Below are 15,731 nucleotides of genomic sequence, written 5' to 3' on the forward strand. Positions count from 1 at the left end.
AGGTGGCCGTGGAGCAGGAGATGAGGAGAGAGAGGAAGCGGGAGCAGGCAGGGGATGCACGGCTTGCTTTGAGGTCATTTAACTTTGGGAGACACAGGAGGCCTAGGCTTCCCAGAGGAGGGTTTTAATTGCATCTCTGCCTGATGCATCTTGATGAATATTATACAATGTAACTCCTGCAAGATATCTTCAGTATTTGTGTTTCTTTTGAATGTGACACAGTGCTAATTCCCTGGGCACTGTGTATTCATTCAGGTTGCAATAGGCTCTGCTTACAGGGCAGGGCTTTTCACAGAGAGGCACCTGTTGAATGAAGGAATAAATAAATGAATGAACAAATGAGACTGGACCTCCAGGTAGGTCCTCAACCTATTATTTCCACTTTATTGCCCCCCACTCTCTCTGGACCTGGGTTCTAGTCAGCTGCCTGCGCTTTCAACTAGATATTTCTGCCTCTGTCTTTGCTCACCCCATTTCCCACTACTTGAAAGGCTCTCACCAAACCCTTTCCACTTGATTCGAATTCTATCTGTTGTTAAAGACCCAGGATACGCTCCACTTCCTCCAGGAAGCCCCTCTAGATCCTCTGGCCTTCGTTGCCTTTTCTGAACTCCTATAGCATCATTCTTCTGCTACCTTTTTTTTTTTTTAATTTAAATTTTTTACTTTTTTTGGCTCTGCCGTGCAACTTGCCGGGATCTTAATTCCCCAGCCAGGGATTGAACCGCAGGCCCACAGCAGTGAAAGCTCCGAGGCCTAACCACTGGACCACCCACGGAATTCCCCTGATACCTTTCATTAGTTCAGCCTGTTGCACTGGATAACTTTTTGATGTTTATTTAAAAACCGCTGTTTGCCCTCTTTCTATCGGTTAGGCAATGAATACATAAATGCTAGATCTCAGGGATATGATCTGTCACTTTTGTTTTATAGAAGCTGACTGGTTAGGAGAGGTTCAGACTTGGCTGACCTCACGCAATTAATAAACAGGGAGTGCACCGGGACCAGGACCTAAGTAGTAGCCCAGACAAGCAATAGGCATTGTCCCACCTATTCACACAAGGGTTAACCCAGCATTTCCTTTCCACGCCCTGTTAACTCCACCCACTGCCCCGTGAACCAAAAGCGGCGCGGCCAGGGAAGCTTGTCCCTTGCGGGATGCCGTAGGGGCCCGCCCCCAGCTGCTGTGGGCCCGCCCCCAGCCGCTCCGGTCCGGCCAAACATGGCGGCCTCCGAGTCAGCGGCGGCTGTGAATGCAAGCGCTGCGGAGGGCGAGGAGGAGACGATTCTCTATGACCTGTTGGTCAATACCGAGTGGCCCCCGGAGACAGAAGTACAGGTGAACCAGGCCCCTCCAGGGCTGAGGCCAGCTTGGTGCGGGCGCTGCCCCGGCAGAGCCACGTTGCAGTAGCCACGTAGGAGAGTGGAGCTGGGTGGGCGGGGGAGCAGGACTCGGCCGCTTGTGCGGTCGCCCTGGCAACGGTACCGTGGGCTAGCGAGGGTCTAGGTCCCCCAAGTGGGATTTCCTGGGATTCTTCCTGGGCTCCAAATTAGGATGTCGGGGGGCGGAACCTCGGTCCCTGAGGCATGTACCGCCCCACGCTGGTTTTGTTTCACCGCTCCTACTTGGAGGGGAGGCACAGCGTTGGATTCGAGGGTCCTTCTCATATCTAGACTCTTGGTGGTCCCTTCCCGCGGGCCGGCTAGGGCTGGGCAGGGCTGATCCTCATCTGCAGTGGGAGGATTTTCCAGGACCCTGCAGTCCATCTCAGCATCTGCTGGGCTGTCGTGGAGCGCGGCATCAAACCTTTGCTCCTACTTGGGCCAGAATTGCGCCGGTTCTTGTGTATTTCAGTAAATAAGCATTTAATGAGTGTATGTGTGTGTGCGTCCGTGTTCCAGACACTGTGCCAGGCGCTGGGCTTATAGAGGTGAATAGCTTTCGTGGTACTTGCAGTCTAGAGGGAAGACAGTGGAGTAAACGTTTTTCATCGCCTACCGTAATATGCGCTGTAATAGCGGTGTGAGCAAAATGCCTTGGGGAGTGAAGGTTTATGAGCTACGGACCCGGCGTTGGGTTCTCTGTTAAAAAGGGGTCGTAGGGGTTGGTATTCTGGACCTTGGAGTTATTAGTTTCGTAGAGAGGACCTCCCAGGCACAGAATGAAGAGTAAGAACCAGGAATCCACATTTATTCAACAGCTATTTTATGAGTCCCTAACGTGTGCCAGTCACTGCTTTTGGCTCAGAACACGCAAGAAGATCGGAAAGGACTTTCTCTAAAGATCATGGAGCCCAGCCCATATGAATTCTTATTTACAACATCTTTTCTGAGTTTCTTTACTGGAGAAAGTACTCATTCTCCTGCTTCTCTTGTAAAGTTTGTAGTTTTTCTTTAACCTTCCCACGGCAGTTTCTGCTTGTCTTGAATCATTTATTTTGTAGGCTGGCAGAGATCCTCATGTATTATTGTTTTTCAAGTATTTACTTAGTTTCTGTTTGTGTTGAACAATGTGACTACTTTGTAGCTTATGCAGCTAGGAAGTTGTTGCTGCTGCCATTGGTTGGATAAGGATAAGTTTCCGCGCGTTAGCATTCACTGGTTAAGTACAATAACGTTTCAGAGTGCTTAACATTATAAATTGATTAAAAAAAATAAGCACAGCATCAACTTACATTGAAACCTTGTAACACTCTTTTGTTTGGTTCTGTTGATTTCAACTGAACTACAAGCTCTTGGAAGGCAGCTACATCTGACTCATCTTTATATCCCTCCCCCGGACTAAATTCTGTCTTACAGGAAGTGGATGATCAATTCATGTTTGTTGAATGAAATAACTTTTCTGTGCTTTTAAGCCATAACTGTCTGCACTTTATACTATTTAATACAGCAATTATATATCAGTGTGGATGTTAGTAGCATTTTCTCTATGGATATACAACAAGAATTCAGTAAATTTGCCTCCAGGCGTGAGTTTATTAATCCATATGACCACTTTTCCTGAAAGCAAAACTCGTTTTAAGCCTCTGTAGCCCACCAAAATAGACTGTGCGGGACTGGCAACCAGTGTGGTCTTTGCCCTTGACTTCTTTTGTCTTTGCACTGGTGTTTTGATCTAGAAACATTTTCCAGCCTCAATCCTTGTCCTCCCTTGCAAAATTCATCCTGACAAAATGCCTGTATCTCTGCCGTGTTCACTTTCACGCCCACTGTTTCTAGTCCTGCTTCTCTTTGCTTTGTTTCTATCTGTAAGTAGTTTGTTTTTTTTTTTTTTTAATTTATTTATTTAGGCTGTGCCAGGTATTAGTTGTGGCATGCAGACTGTTAGGTGCGGCATGCATGCGGCCAACCAGGGATCGAACCTGGGTCCCCTGCTTTCGGAGGGCGGAGTCTTACCCACTGGACCACCAGGGAAGTCCCTATAAGTAGTTTTTAAATACTGGTAACTTGTACCCAGTACTCTGAGTATTAGCAAAGAAATATAACTTATTGTTTAAGTATTACTAGAAAATTCTCAAATGTGTTTGTTTTTGTTTTTCCATTTGCAGCCTAGAGGCAGCCGGAAACATGGTGCATCCTTTATCATCACAAAAGCAATCAGGGGTGAGTATAGCATATTTATTTTTCTACATATAATGATACAGTTAGCAGATAATTTTTTTCTCATTCTTATTTTTTTCTATTCATAACTGTGCTGTTTTAGGAAGTTTAGGGATTTGAAAATGTGTTCTTCTGAGTTTTAATGTAGAGCCTGATTAAAAGTGAATAGCATAAATGTTACGTAAGTTTTATTTTATAAAAAATGCATATATACATATATGATATATATGGTATGTCTATATAAATATACATATGTGTGTATATACACATATGTATGCATATGTTTACACACATACATTTTTAAAGTGGCTTAAAGTATGGCCTGAGTTTAACCATTATGGATGTGTTCTGGAAGAAATGAAGAAAATCAAACCCACTCAGAGAATCTATGGACATCGACGGTGGAAAGAGAGTGACAGACCGTTTTAAGTGTTTTACATGATGTTTTAGATACATCTGTTTAGAGTCACTCAAATTACAAATTTGATTAGCCAGGACATTCGTTTAACTCCTGACAGACTTTATGTATGAGCTCACAAGATCTGAGAAAGTATTGAGCACTAGCCGATTAAGCTGGTGTTATGAGTGAGGGCTTTATGTATATATATTGATGCAGTCCTTTACCAGACCAACAACGTAGCTGCTGTTACAGATTTCTGTTTTTAGATGGGGAAACTTGCCCAAGGTCATGTATTTGGAGTTTGACTACATTTCTTTCTGGATCCAAAAGCCCATACTTATTATACTGGGGAATTTCAGCTACTTATAAAGAAGGTTCAGTTTCAAAGGAGTTGAGTACTTGAAATTAACTCTAATTTTATCTTCTGATAAAGATAAAATACTTTTATCTTCTGTTACAAGAAATACTAGCATGTTCAATTTTCATTATCACAAATGTGAAATTTTGAAAACTTAGGAAATGTACACAAGTAATAAAATGTACAAAGTTTAGAGAATATAGACAACCACAAATTAGAATAAATAATTCCTCATTTTACCACCTGGAGATAATCTCTTATCCTTCAGACCTTTTGCTATTGATACATACATAACCATGTACACAGGTTCACACATGTATACATTTTAAATGGAATCATATAAAACATTGCTTGTCCATAGTGTGTTAGAGATTTTGTTTCCCATGGACTTCCCCATTTTATGCAATATTATTATTTTTTAAGTCTTCGCTATAAAGTGTAAAATGGTATCTTAACCTTTATACAAATACTTTGGTTTTAATGGGTGATTACTATGACTTCTACTCCATGGTTTTATTAAAGCCTCTTAGGAGAAATTTAGCATCTCAAACCACTTTTACTTGTTGTACTGTTAGGAGATACTTCAAAGTTTTTTGAATAACACAAACTTGGGACTTAATATAAACTAAATATATGATGTAAAAGTTATAGTGTATATTAGATTATATTTATTCTTGTCAAGAGTTGTATTCTCCATGTTTTGTTTTGTTTTGTGATGACTCAGTCTACAGTATATTTTAGATTTATTATCAATAAATCTAAAATTGAAAATGATTCCTAAAGAATAGCTCATTCATATTTGGCTTTGCTGTTTCTTTTTATTACAGATCGTTTATTATTTTTAAGCCAATATATCTGGTACAGGTGAGTCATGAATTCTTCAGAGAAACAGTATGAACAGTAAATACAAACAATATTATCTTACTTATGATTTAAGTTTTCAGAACTGAATCCCAGATTGTGATACGGATACTGACATTCAGGTGAACCCAATTTATAAGATAGACCTTTCAAACATTTGGCCTACCCTGACGAGATCCCTCAGTAAAAGTAGGGTACTTTTTGATCCCTTAGTCATTATTAGGAATATCTCATAACAATTTCTCCTTTCTCTGCGTGTTCTCAGCCTTATTTGAATGCCCACGTGATGGATCTGCACTTGTGTATCTTTTTAAAATCCTTTTTGTTCTTATTGTTATGTCGACTCTTGTGGTCAATATTCATTCAGTTGCTATGCATCAGAGAAGGTTCTTTAGGTTTCAGTTCTTGGGAACTTCTTAAGTCTTTTGAATGTTAAGTGTGTTTTTAGGCCTGGCGCTAATATTCACCTTTAAAAGGAACAATGAAATGATTATTCTGACCAAGATGCATGTGTAGGAATTGTTTTATAGAATTACTTACCACAGGTTGCTTTTTACTCAAGGACATCTAATCTTAAAAGCTCCAGAGATAATAGAGTTCTGGTTCTATAAAAGGGACCTTTGGCTCTTCTCTGAGGTTAGCTCCAGTGCTTTTCTGCTTTTACTGTGTGTGTGTGTGTGTGTGTGTGTGTGTGTGTGTGTGTGTGTGTGTGTGTGTGCGCGCGCATAAATTAAATTTCTTATTGAATTTTATCTTATTTTTGGGGGTGTGGGGTGTGATAGAGAACTGAGTGAGTGAGAAGGTAGTAGTGGGGAGGGGAGTGTAAGAGGTAGGCTGTTTTTCCTGGGCTCACCGGGCTACACTTGGTAGTGCTGAGCGCCCTTGGATAGGGATGGTAGAAGATGTGGCTGTTTGGGTTACTCCTTGACAGTAAGGCCTTTTGTTATTTGTTAAGAAGGAGGACTTCCAAGAGCTCCCTCTGATACAAGCCTTGTCCAATGTGTAAACACCTTAAGATCAGGCATCAGGAGGTATGTTTCTCCCAAGAAGTCCCTTTCCTTGCATTGGCCACGTTGATCAGTGTACAGACTGTGAGCATACCGTGAGGTGATTATCTCGTCTTCCCTGTGGTATGTTTCTTTCAAAAAGCTTGTAGTTGAGTTTTTTGCTCTTGAGTTTACGGTAATTGTACCTAAAAGGTTTTGGGGCCAATATTTGTTTCAAGAGGCTTTTTCTTTTCAGGTTTTTTTCTTTCAATCATGAAATACTATAAACAGACTGAGAATTATAGACAATAATATAATAAACCTGTTACGATTTCTGTCCACATCTGAATTAAAGCAGTTGTTGCTTTTCTGCCGTATTTGCTTCAGATAGCCCTGTTTTTCTTTGTATGCAAGATGTTACAGCTCAAGTCCTCTCCCCACACTCCGCCCAACCTTTGCCCCACCCTTCCCCTCCAGAGGGAATTATCATTCTCATGTTGATTGTATCATTCACATGCATGTTTCATCTTTATTATTTCTGTAACTATCTGATGGCATTAAATATTTTATGTTTTAAAAGTGAACATGAAAAAAAAAAGTGAACATGAATATACTGAATGTAAATTACTAATATTTTTTATCCTATTTTGTGTTTTTATTATTTTTTTTCATTTTCCGGTCCCCACCCCCCAATCAAATTATTTTCTTTCTGCTTCTTTTCCACCTATTTTCTTGATTTCTTCATGTGTTACTCCTCTAATTTATCTCCTGATTCACGTATGGTGGATCATTTCCTTATATATTTTGTGAATGATGCTATCGTGAGCTTATGCCTGGGCATCTTGTGTCATATGAGTAAAGTGAAATCGCAGTCCAATCTTGCGTTCAGTAAAAGCTTGGGGTTTTGATTTTTTCAGAGGTTTCATTCCCATCCCCCCACAGACCAGAATTCCAGGCGGAGATGAGATTCTTGAAGGTCTCCCTAGGCCCGTGGTGACGTTTGTCTAGCTCTCCTTTCTCTGATAGCACCACCATTTGAGAGTCCTGGCCTTTGCAGGAGTCTCACCTCCAGCTGCTGTCCTTCCTGTGGCCCACAGCTCATTTCCTCTCCCAGGTGTTAACTCTTGTTTTGAGTTCTGTTTCTCTCTTTGTCCTGTACCCAATTCTGACTTTCAGTTCTCTTTGCATTTGTAGTTCTTGGAGATTTCTTTCTTGTGAGTTTAGCTGTACACTAGAATTTGTTTTCGTTAGAGTTGAGCCAGAATTTCTAGGTGTGCATTGCAGGAGGGGTTTCTTATAAGCTCATTCTGCTATGTTACTGGCACCCTCAGTATCTTTTCCTTAGAAGAAATAAAAAATTTGTATCATTGAACACATCACCAGGTTTTTTTGGAAATAGAGAAATGTATGTGGTCAAGTTTCAGATATCCAATTAGTAACTTTTGGTTTTGGGTTTGCCAGTATTCAGTGTTTATATTCTAATGGAAAAAAATCCTTATCGCTCGCTATAGATCTATATGTTATTTATAATGTTTACCTACTTATATGTGGTTTCCATGATTAGATTTTAAGTTAGCTGATGTGTTGTGGTTTCAGCCCTGCACCTTTTTTGCTCCCTGATGGACTGGTTCGTTTGGTTAATAAACAAGTAAACTGGCATTTGGTACTTGCAAGGTAAGGATGCATAAAATTCACATAATGTTCCTCTACCTGGGTAACCATTTAAATTCCATTATGGATATTAATTTTGGGGTCCTTATGGCTTGCAGTCTTGATTTTTATTGTGTATATATTCCCTGTGTCTCATATGATTAGTATTGTTTAAATGTGTTAATTCAACTGTATTGAATTATTTTGTATGCTTTTTGTATCTATATACTCATCTAATTATAAAGTCAAAAGTTGGATAATTAAAGATGTGAACAAATTTGAAAATGATTTTAATTTCTTGAAATGATTCCATCTGTGGTGAAGACGGCTGCAAATACTCATAGGAATTTGTTTCTCTTTCTCTCCCATGAAAGCAATGGGAAACTTTTGGCTGCTGTTCAAGATCAGTGTGTGGAGATCAGGTAACTGTTAATATTATTCATATTCAAAATTTCCCTTGAGAAAAGTTTTACCTAATTTATGAGAACTAAGATTTTTAAAGGGGGTATATTTAAAGGAATTTTATTATTAACTCACGTAATTTTGTAAGGTGTCAAGCATCAACTTATGCCAATAAAGGATGAAGGATGCTTTCTCAGAGTATGCCTTCTACTTCCCCAGATCACGCTGCTGTCTCCTGAGAAATTTTACTTTCTCAGTAGACAAAAGCATATCTTCCAGAACTCTGAAAATCACTCTTGCTTGACCAGTTACTGCTAAGACAGCTAAGCAGATGCTCAGGAAGGTATAAAAAAAATAGAGGTTGCTTTACTTGTTGGCATAAAGCTGTAGATGGAATATGGGTTTGCAAAACACTAAGGCTTCATGTTACTTGAGACCAGTGATACTCTGTCCTCTTGAGACGTCAGTGGCATTACACACATCTAGAAGAAGTCTCTAAGCTGGGCTTTCCATGATCTGCATTTTTAAGTAGTATGTCAGTTGTGAAAGAAATAGCAACAATGACAACTAACTTAGGAAAACTAGTTTATTTTCTGGGAAGTTATCAGCAGCAAACCAAATGTGTTGCATCTCTGGAAGTGGGGGCTACTCCTTTCTCCAGGGAAGCCCGAACTCTTGAGTCTCAAAAGATACGCACTGAGGCAGAAATTCCAGGATGCCTAGATGCCAGTCAAAACTTTTTTCTACTACTTTATTATTGACTAAAACTAGTATTAATGAGCATTCAGTTGTTAGCACACTGGTTTTAGCTTTATGCTTGTGAAATTTCTTTTTCCATTTATCCAAATGGAAGTGGACCCCTCAACGTTTGCGGGAGTAGACGAGGGTTTGCCCCCATCGGGGCACCGACTTCAGATTGGGAGCCTCCGTGATCCTTCTTAAAACTATCAGGATAGAAATGATTGGCAATAATGACAGCCTTTCAGAACTTCATTTCTTCATCTGGCATGGCTTTAATAGGCAGGGCCCTTTTCTCTAAGAGCAGCAGTGAGCATCAGGTGGCACGGTGTTTGAACTGATGTTGTTCATAGAAATGGGCTGGCGTTTCCTACTCCATTTGCTGCAATGATGTCAAATGTTTTTTTTTTTTTTTTTGGAGAAATGTGCTCATCTGTGACTTCTTTATGTACAGCAGATAGTAATCAAAATTTCCATCTTCTTCCCCTGAAATGAGAACATTAATGGAATGATTTTAGGTGTTAAGGTTGGAATATGCATGTGGGGATGGGATTGGTATTTAGGCTTGTGAAGGAGAGTTTGACAAAGGGTTTCTGGAACTTGTTAATAAAAATTGTGATGAGAAGAAAAAATAATTGTTTGCTTTTATAAGAGCATTTGCTACTGGATTGCTAGCGTGTAAAATAATATTTATAAAACTTATACATATATCCAGCTCTTTAGGAATTCACTCATGCATTTGAGATTAAGTGGTGAGGGAAGATTTCTGGGCAACAGAAGTGATGCTCATCAAGATCTTATTCATCTGGTCTGTAATTTGCAAAAAAGCTTTGTAACTTATTATATTCAAAGACTCTGGTATGGTGAGGAGTCAACTCTCTCAGGAAGCCTTACAGGAGCTCATTCCCAATGGATCCCCCTTCCCCTCATTGGTTAGGTGCTGAGCCTTTATGTTCCTATAATAATTAACACATTTATTATACTTAATGATAAGGTAATGCTAACAATGTTGGGCACCATTGTGTTTGTTTTTTTTTTTTTTTAACATCCACCATTGTGTTTTACATGTGTTAACTCAATCCTTGCAGAAGGCCTATGAGGTAGGTATAACTATTCTCTGTTTTAGAAATAAGGAAATCTGGCATAATATGGTTAAATAACTTGCCCAAGGATTTGAAATCAGCCATCGTAGCTTCGTTGTTCATGCTCTTATCTACAAATCTATACTACCTTTTGATCATGCCTTTTAGCCGTCTGTGCCCATATGCTTACATGTGGATTTCCCCCAGTATATTTAGGGCCACTGCTTTGCACAACTCCAGGGGGTGCCATTTGCTTGAAACTCAAGTGATGGAATTTGAAGTCTATGGCTCCATTATACTGTGTGTTCCTTGGAGGCACGGGCTGTCCTTTTTTCCTAGCACTTGCATATTTTCTTGGATGTAATAGGTGCTTAGTTTATGTTTAATGAGTAAGTGGTGTGTTTGCAAGTGGGATGGGGAAGCAGATGCTGGGAGGGCATTACAAGGCAAGCCCGCCGACTTGCTTGGAGTTGGCACTCAGTTGATTTTGTTGAAAATAGACAACCACACTTACTTTGCAGTAACCTGAAAGGAAGTGTCTTTGAACAAAGATATGGGATGGTGAGCAAAGAAAAAGGGCAAGGTAGATCCCCGAAGACAATGCTATGAATAGTGTCTGTGCCTGAATAATATTTAAGACATTTGTTCTCTCTTCTCTGTACGTGTCTTCTCTACCACAGTGAAGAGCACATATAATCCAAGTTGGCTCCAGAAGTAATAGTAGTGGGCACCCAGTATTCAGTAAATATTTGTTGATTGGATTAGAATATGAAAGATAATTACAGTATCTGGGGTTATTATTCAGTGTTAGGAAGCAGTTATAAATGTGAAATGGTTTTTGTGGAAAACATGCAAAGCTGAAACACACTTTAGTTTAGGAGACAGCTCTGCCTTTTGCAGGATAGGACTAGGGCTGCCGTTCCCCAACTTTAGTTCTGTAGTGAGTGGCAGATGACTCTAATAGCTTGCTCTAATGTGGCGTACTTAACCTGCTTGTGTGTGGCGCTCGCATCGATGAAAAATGACTTGTGAATTGCCACTTTAATTTGTAATTTGGTGGTGGTTATGGATTATCTGGTTAATATATGTTTCTTTTATTCCTAGATAGTGAAGTAATATGTTATAAATATGGGAACTAATTAGAAACCATCACGGAATACAAAAAAAGCATTAAAATAAGGGACTCTTATAAAAAAGGCACCTCCTTCCCCCAGTTTGCTCATCTATCTTAAGTGAATACATTCCATGAAGTTTCGACAAAACAAATTTATGTCTCCCTCCCTCCCTCCCCTTTTCCAGCAAAAAGAGCAAACTATTATTTGTGATTATATTAAGGATGAAAGTAATGAACATTTACTTTGGTCTAGTTCCTGCTAATTTATATGTAATGTCTCATTTAATCTTTTCCCAAAGCTGTGAAGTTGCTGTTACTTATCCTGTATTATTGAAAGGCAAATGAAATCATGTTGAATGTTGTGTCCAGGTTACACAGAGCGCTGAAATCAGGTCAAGTTCACTTCAGAGATCACGTCCCTTCTGCTCTAGTCCACATAGAGGCCTGATGGTCCAGTTTCTTGAGGAAATTTATTTCCATATTTGTAACTGGATTTTGTTATAATATTTTAATAAATGGCTAAAAATCTTAAAGAGTCTGTAAAGTTTGTTTTAAAGGTAATGCTTAGTTATTTTACAAGTATTAGAAAATACAGTTAAGTAATTACGAAAGAATAACAACAAATTTTACTGTCCAAAGTTGTCTGCTATCAACATTTTGGTGTATGTTCTTTGACACTTTACTGTGTGTGTAAAAAAATATATATATAGATATATACTACATATATATATGTAGATGATGCTCTACATTCTATTTGATACCTTTTTCTTGATAACTTTTGAAAATTAATATATTGTCAGCATCTTTCCATGTCACGTATCGTAATAGCGTAATATTTCATTGATTGTATATAGCAAAATCTAGTAATTAATCTCTTTATACTGGCTGTATTTTTCTCTTTCATAACTTAGGCTGCATTAATTGCCTTGATACCTGTGTATATCTGTAATTATTTCCTAGGGATAACTTTGTAGAACTTAAATTGCTAGATCAAATACTATGGACATTAAAGTTTTGGATAATTATTACTAAATTCTTTTCTAGAAGGTTTACCAGTTTTCATTTTTGAAGATATAATAATTAGAATACTTTAGTATATATTTCAATATCACAGATATTAAGTAGGTCACTAATATAAATATGGTCACTTGTTAAAGCTATTTGACTTGTTAAAACAAGACTTTTCTCCCTAAGTGATTAAACTCTGTAATATGATATAGACCAGTGGTTCTTAACCAGGATCAATCTGTGGAGCTTTAAAAAAGTGTTTTTGCTTGGGCTCCATCCCAGATTTACCGAATCAGAGCCTTTGGGGATAGGGTCCGGGCATCTCTATTGTATTAAAATACTGTGCTTAAAATCACTTATGCTTGTATCACTAGATTCCTAATGTAGCTATGTTCCTAGTGAAATAAGGTTGGAAGAAAACATTGTCACCAATGAAAGGGTCTTACTTGAGGCACAAAACCATCCGTATGAGAGAAAGAATGATTTAGTGTTGTCTAGAGAAGTTGTCTGGTCTGTAAGTGTTTGTGATGTCTTATAGTACTACACAGTAGTGTTGTTATGGCAAAACTGTTGTCTTAATTTTACATACATTTTGCAGGTCTGCAAAAGATGATTTTACATCTATTATTGGGAAATGTCAAGGTAAGAGTTTCCAAAATAGTCAAAAAACAAAAAATTCAAATCTGCAGCAGTTAATTTTTTTTTTTTTAAAAACTCATTTATTTATCTATCTCTCTATCTATTTATTTATTTTGGCTGCATTGGGTCTTCGTTGCTGCATGCGGGCTTTCTCTAGTTGTGGTGCGCAGGGGCTACTCTTTGTTGCAGTGCCCGGGCTTCTTGTGGTTTCTTCTCTTGTTGCGGAGCATGGGTTCTAGGTGTGCGGGCTTCAGTAGTTGTGGCATGTGGGCTCAGTAGTTGTGGCTCATGGGCTCCAGAGCTCAGGCTCAGTAGTTGTGGCGCACGGGTTTAGTTGCTCCACGGCATGTGGGATCCTCCCGGACCAGGGATTGAACCCATGTCCCCTGCATCGGCAGGCGGATTCTCAACCACTGAGTCATCAGGGAAGTCCCAGCAGTTAATATTTCTTAAAAGTCAGAATAGATACTATTTATTGACAAGGATTATTATGACTTTTATTTATTTATAAATAATAAATAATTATTTATTAAAATAATTTTAAAGCATCTTAACTGATTTCTATTCTGTAAATGTTTTGCTTTAAGATCTGAATTTTGGAGAGATTTGAAATTGAAACTGTTTTACAAAAGTCTAAGCCAGTTTTGGGATAAAGTATTTGTAAGTGTCTATAGTCTTTTATTTTGAATTCAATGCAGAAAATAATTTGTAGATATGTTAGGAGTTGGTCAGTTATAGACTAGTAAAAATAATCTGGGGTTTGATCATTGTTTGATATACGATTCAGCAAAAATGTACTGAGTATCATTTATGTATGTGAACCATTTTTCTGGGTCCTAGGGGTATGATTGTGAGCAAAAAGGCATGGCCACTTACCTCACAAGGCATGTAGACACTCAACTATATACTTACAGACTTTGATAAATCTGATGAAGGAAAAATACAGAGCAGAGTGAGAGTTTAACCAGGGGTGTGAGATGAGATTGTTGAGAAAAAGTGACTTTTGGAAAGCAACCTTAAGAATGAGTAGAAGGTAGGAGAAGACAGGGGAGTGTTTTGATCTGTGGGAGCCGTGTATGAAAAGGTAGGGGAACCATATGGGAGGAAAATAATTAAGTGGTTGCTGTTAGGTAAATGCATCTATTACTTATGTTTTATTTGCAGGACCTCCAGTTCCATTTGTGTGACCTTGTGTTACTTTAACAGTGGAGTAGTTGTAGGAATAATCATGATGATAATCATGGTCATTGTGGTGATGACAACCACTTGTCATGTCCTTCCTGTGTGCCAGGCACTGCATTTAGTGCTTTACATGCACTTTTCCTCATTTACTTGGAAGAACATGGTATACATATTTTATCTTAAAGCAGCATTAGGGTAGAATAAGTAATCAACAGTGAAAGAGCAAGGAGAAGGGAGGCATTGGTAGTTTTGAAATCCACAAAATGGTGGTAAGGCAGAGGATTCCCCCTGGCTGGTCTTAAGTTCCTGGTCAAAGGCAACATTAGTGGCCTAGGGCCAGTTTCCTTCTCATTTTTCTCATTCTCAGCTGTCCACATGTGTTCAGAAGATTAAAAATCAAATATTTTAAAAATGTTTTGAGTCCCATATAAATGGTGATATTAATTCTATCAGTATGTCAGAATCGTTATTCTTATACAATTCCACGTGTACTAGTGGATAAACTAGTAATAGAGTTCTTATGGAGTTAGCTTTACATATAGTGTATATTGTCACTTAAAAGCAAATGTGAAATTTCCTACATATTTTTATAAATTTACCTCCCCTTCTTAAAATCTGTTCCTTCTGTTCTGTTACTTGGAGAACCCTGCTCCCTCAGTACCCTGGTCAGTGGTACCAAGCCAAAAATCTAGACAGTTTCTCGTCTTTTTCCTTCTCTCCCTTCTTTCTTACTTTGACAAATATTTATTTAGTTGCCACCATATGCCAGACACTATTATCCTAGGCAGTCTGTTTACAGTGAGGAATAAGACACAGGTTACCTAGATTTAAGGGTTTATAGTCTATTAGGGGAGAGAGAGAGAAATAATTCATTGCACTTACGCTGAGTGACACAGTGGAGAAGCCTCACTTATCCTAACTTCACCGCGTCCTGGGAATTGTTTAAATGGCGCTTGCTTCCTGCTCGTGCACTTCAGCCATCACAGCCCTGGTTCAGGCTCTTAACATTTTTTTACTTGGTTTCTTGCAACAGTCTCCTGACAAGGTTTTCTTCTATATGCCCTTCACTTATCAATACTTTACCCTGCTTGTCAAATTGATCATTCTTCATTGAGAATTCTCTCAAGATTACCCTGCAAGTCTGGCTCCACTGCTTCCTAAATATTAACCTTGGACAAGTTACTTTACCTCTCTGAGCCTCAATTATCTGTAATACAGGCAAAATCCTATAGAATGGGTTGTGGAAAAATGATGTGAGCTAATATATATAAAGCTCTTAGCATGATGTCTGACATATTAAGTACTTAGGAGGCATTAAGCTATTATTACTGTTACTAGTACTGTTATTCTGCCTAAAATCTTTCAATTGTTCACTGTTGACTATAGAATGCAGTTCATATTTTCTAGTTCAGGACACGAGTCAGCCTGTGTCTGTCCTGTAAGATACCCCTGTCATACGTCCTGTGATCTAGTATAAAGTAGCTTGCAGTTTTCCATCCCCATTGTACTTTTTTCATGCCTTGGTACAGATGGTTCCTTTAGCCTAGAAGCTCCCACCTTTATATTTAATTAATTAGTTCTGCCTGTTTTAGTTCAAGCATCAGCTTTTTTTGGAAACCTTTTTTTTCTTGCCCTCTTCCTCATGATTTGTGCATTTTTCTTAATGTTTCTGTAGGACTTTTTGTACCTATGTCACTTCACTTAGCCTAAT

General features: G+C 38.8%; 1 protein-coding gene across 2 annotated transcripts in view; it reads left to right on the top strand.

The window, feature by feature from the left end:
- Positions 1-1,175: 1,175 nt before the first annotated feature.
- Positions 1,176-15,731, top strand: part of NBAS (NBAS subunit of NRZ tethering complex) — a 333,954-nt gene continuing 319,398 nt past the window's right edge. For both annotated transcript variants that reach the window (XM_082426421.1, XM_082426422.1), the window contains exons 1-6: positions 1,176-1,339; positions 3,549-3,603; positions 5,186-5,222; positions 7,802-7,879; positions 8,230-8,277; positions 12,798-12,841. In XM_082426421.1, coding sequence (XP_082282547.1) covers positions 1,223-1,339; positions 3,549-3,603; positions 5,186-5,222; positions 7,802-7,879; positions 8,230-8,277; positions 12,798-12,841 — 379 coding nt within the window. In that variant the 5' untranslated portion in view covers positions 1,176-1,222. The remainder of the gene's footprint in view (positions 1,340-3,548; positions 3,604-5,185; positions 5,223-7,801; positions 7,880-8,229; positions 8,278-12,797; positions 12,842-15,731) is intronic.

The sequence above is a fragment of the Balaenoptera physalus genome (assembly GCF_965194825.1).
Source record: "Balaenoptera physalus genome assembly, chromosome: 15".
Lineage (NCBI taxonomy): Eukaryota > Metazoa > Chordata > Mammalia > Artiodactyla > Balaenopteridae > Balaenoptera > Balaenoptera physalus.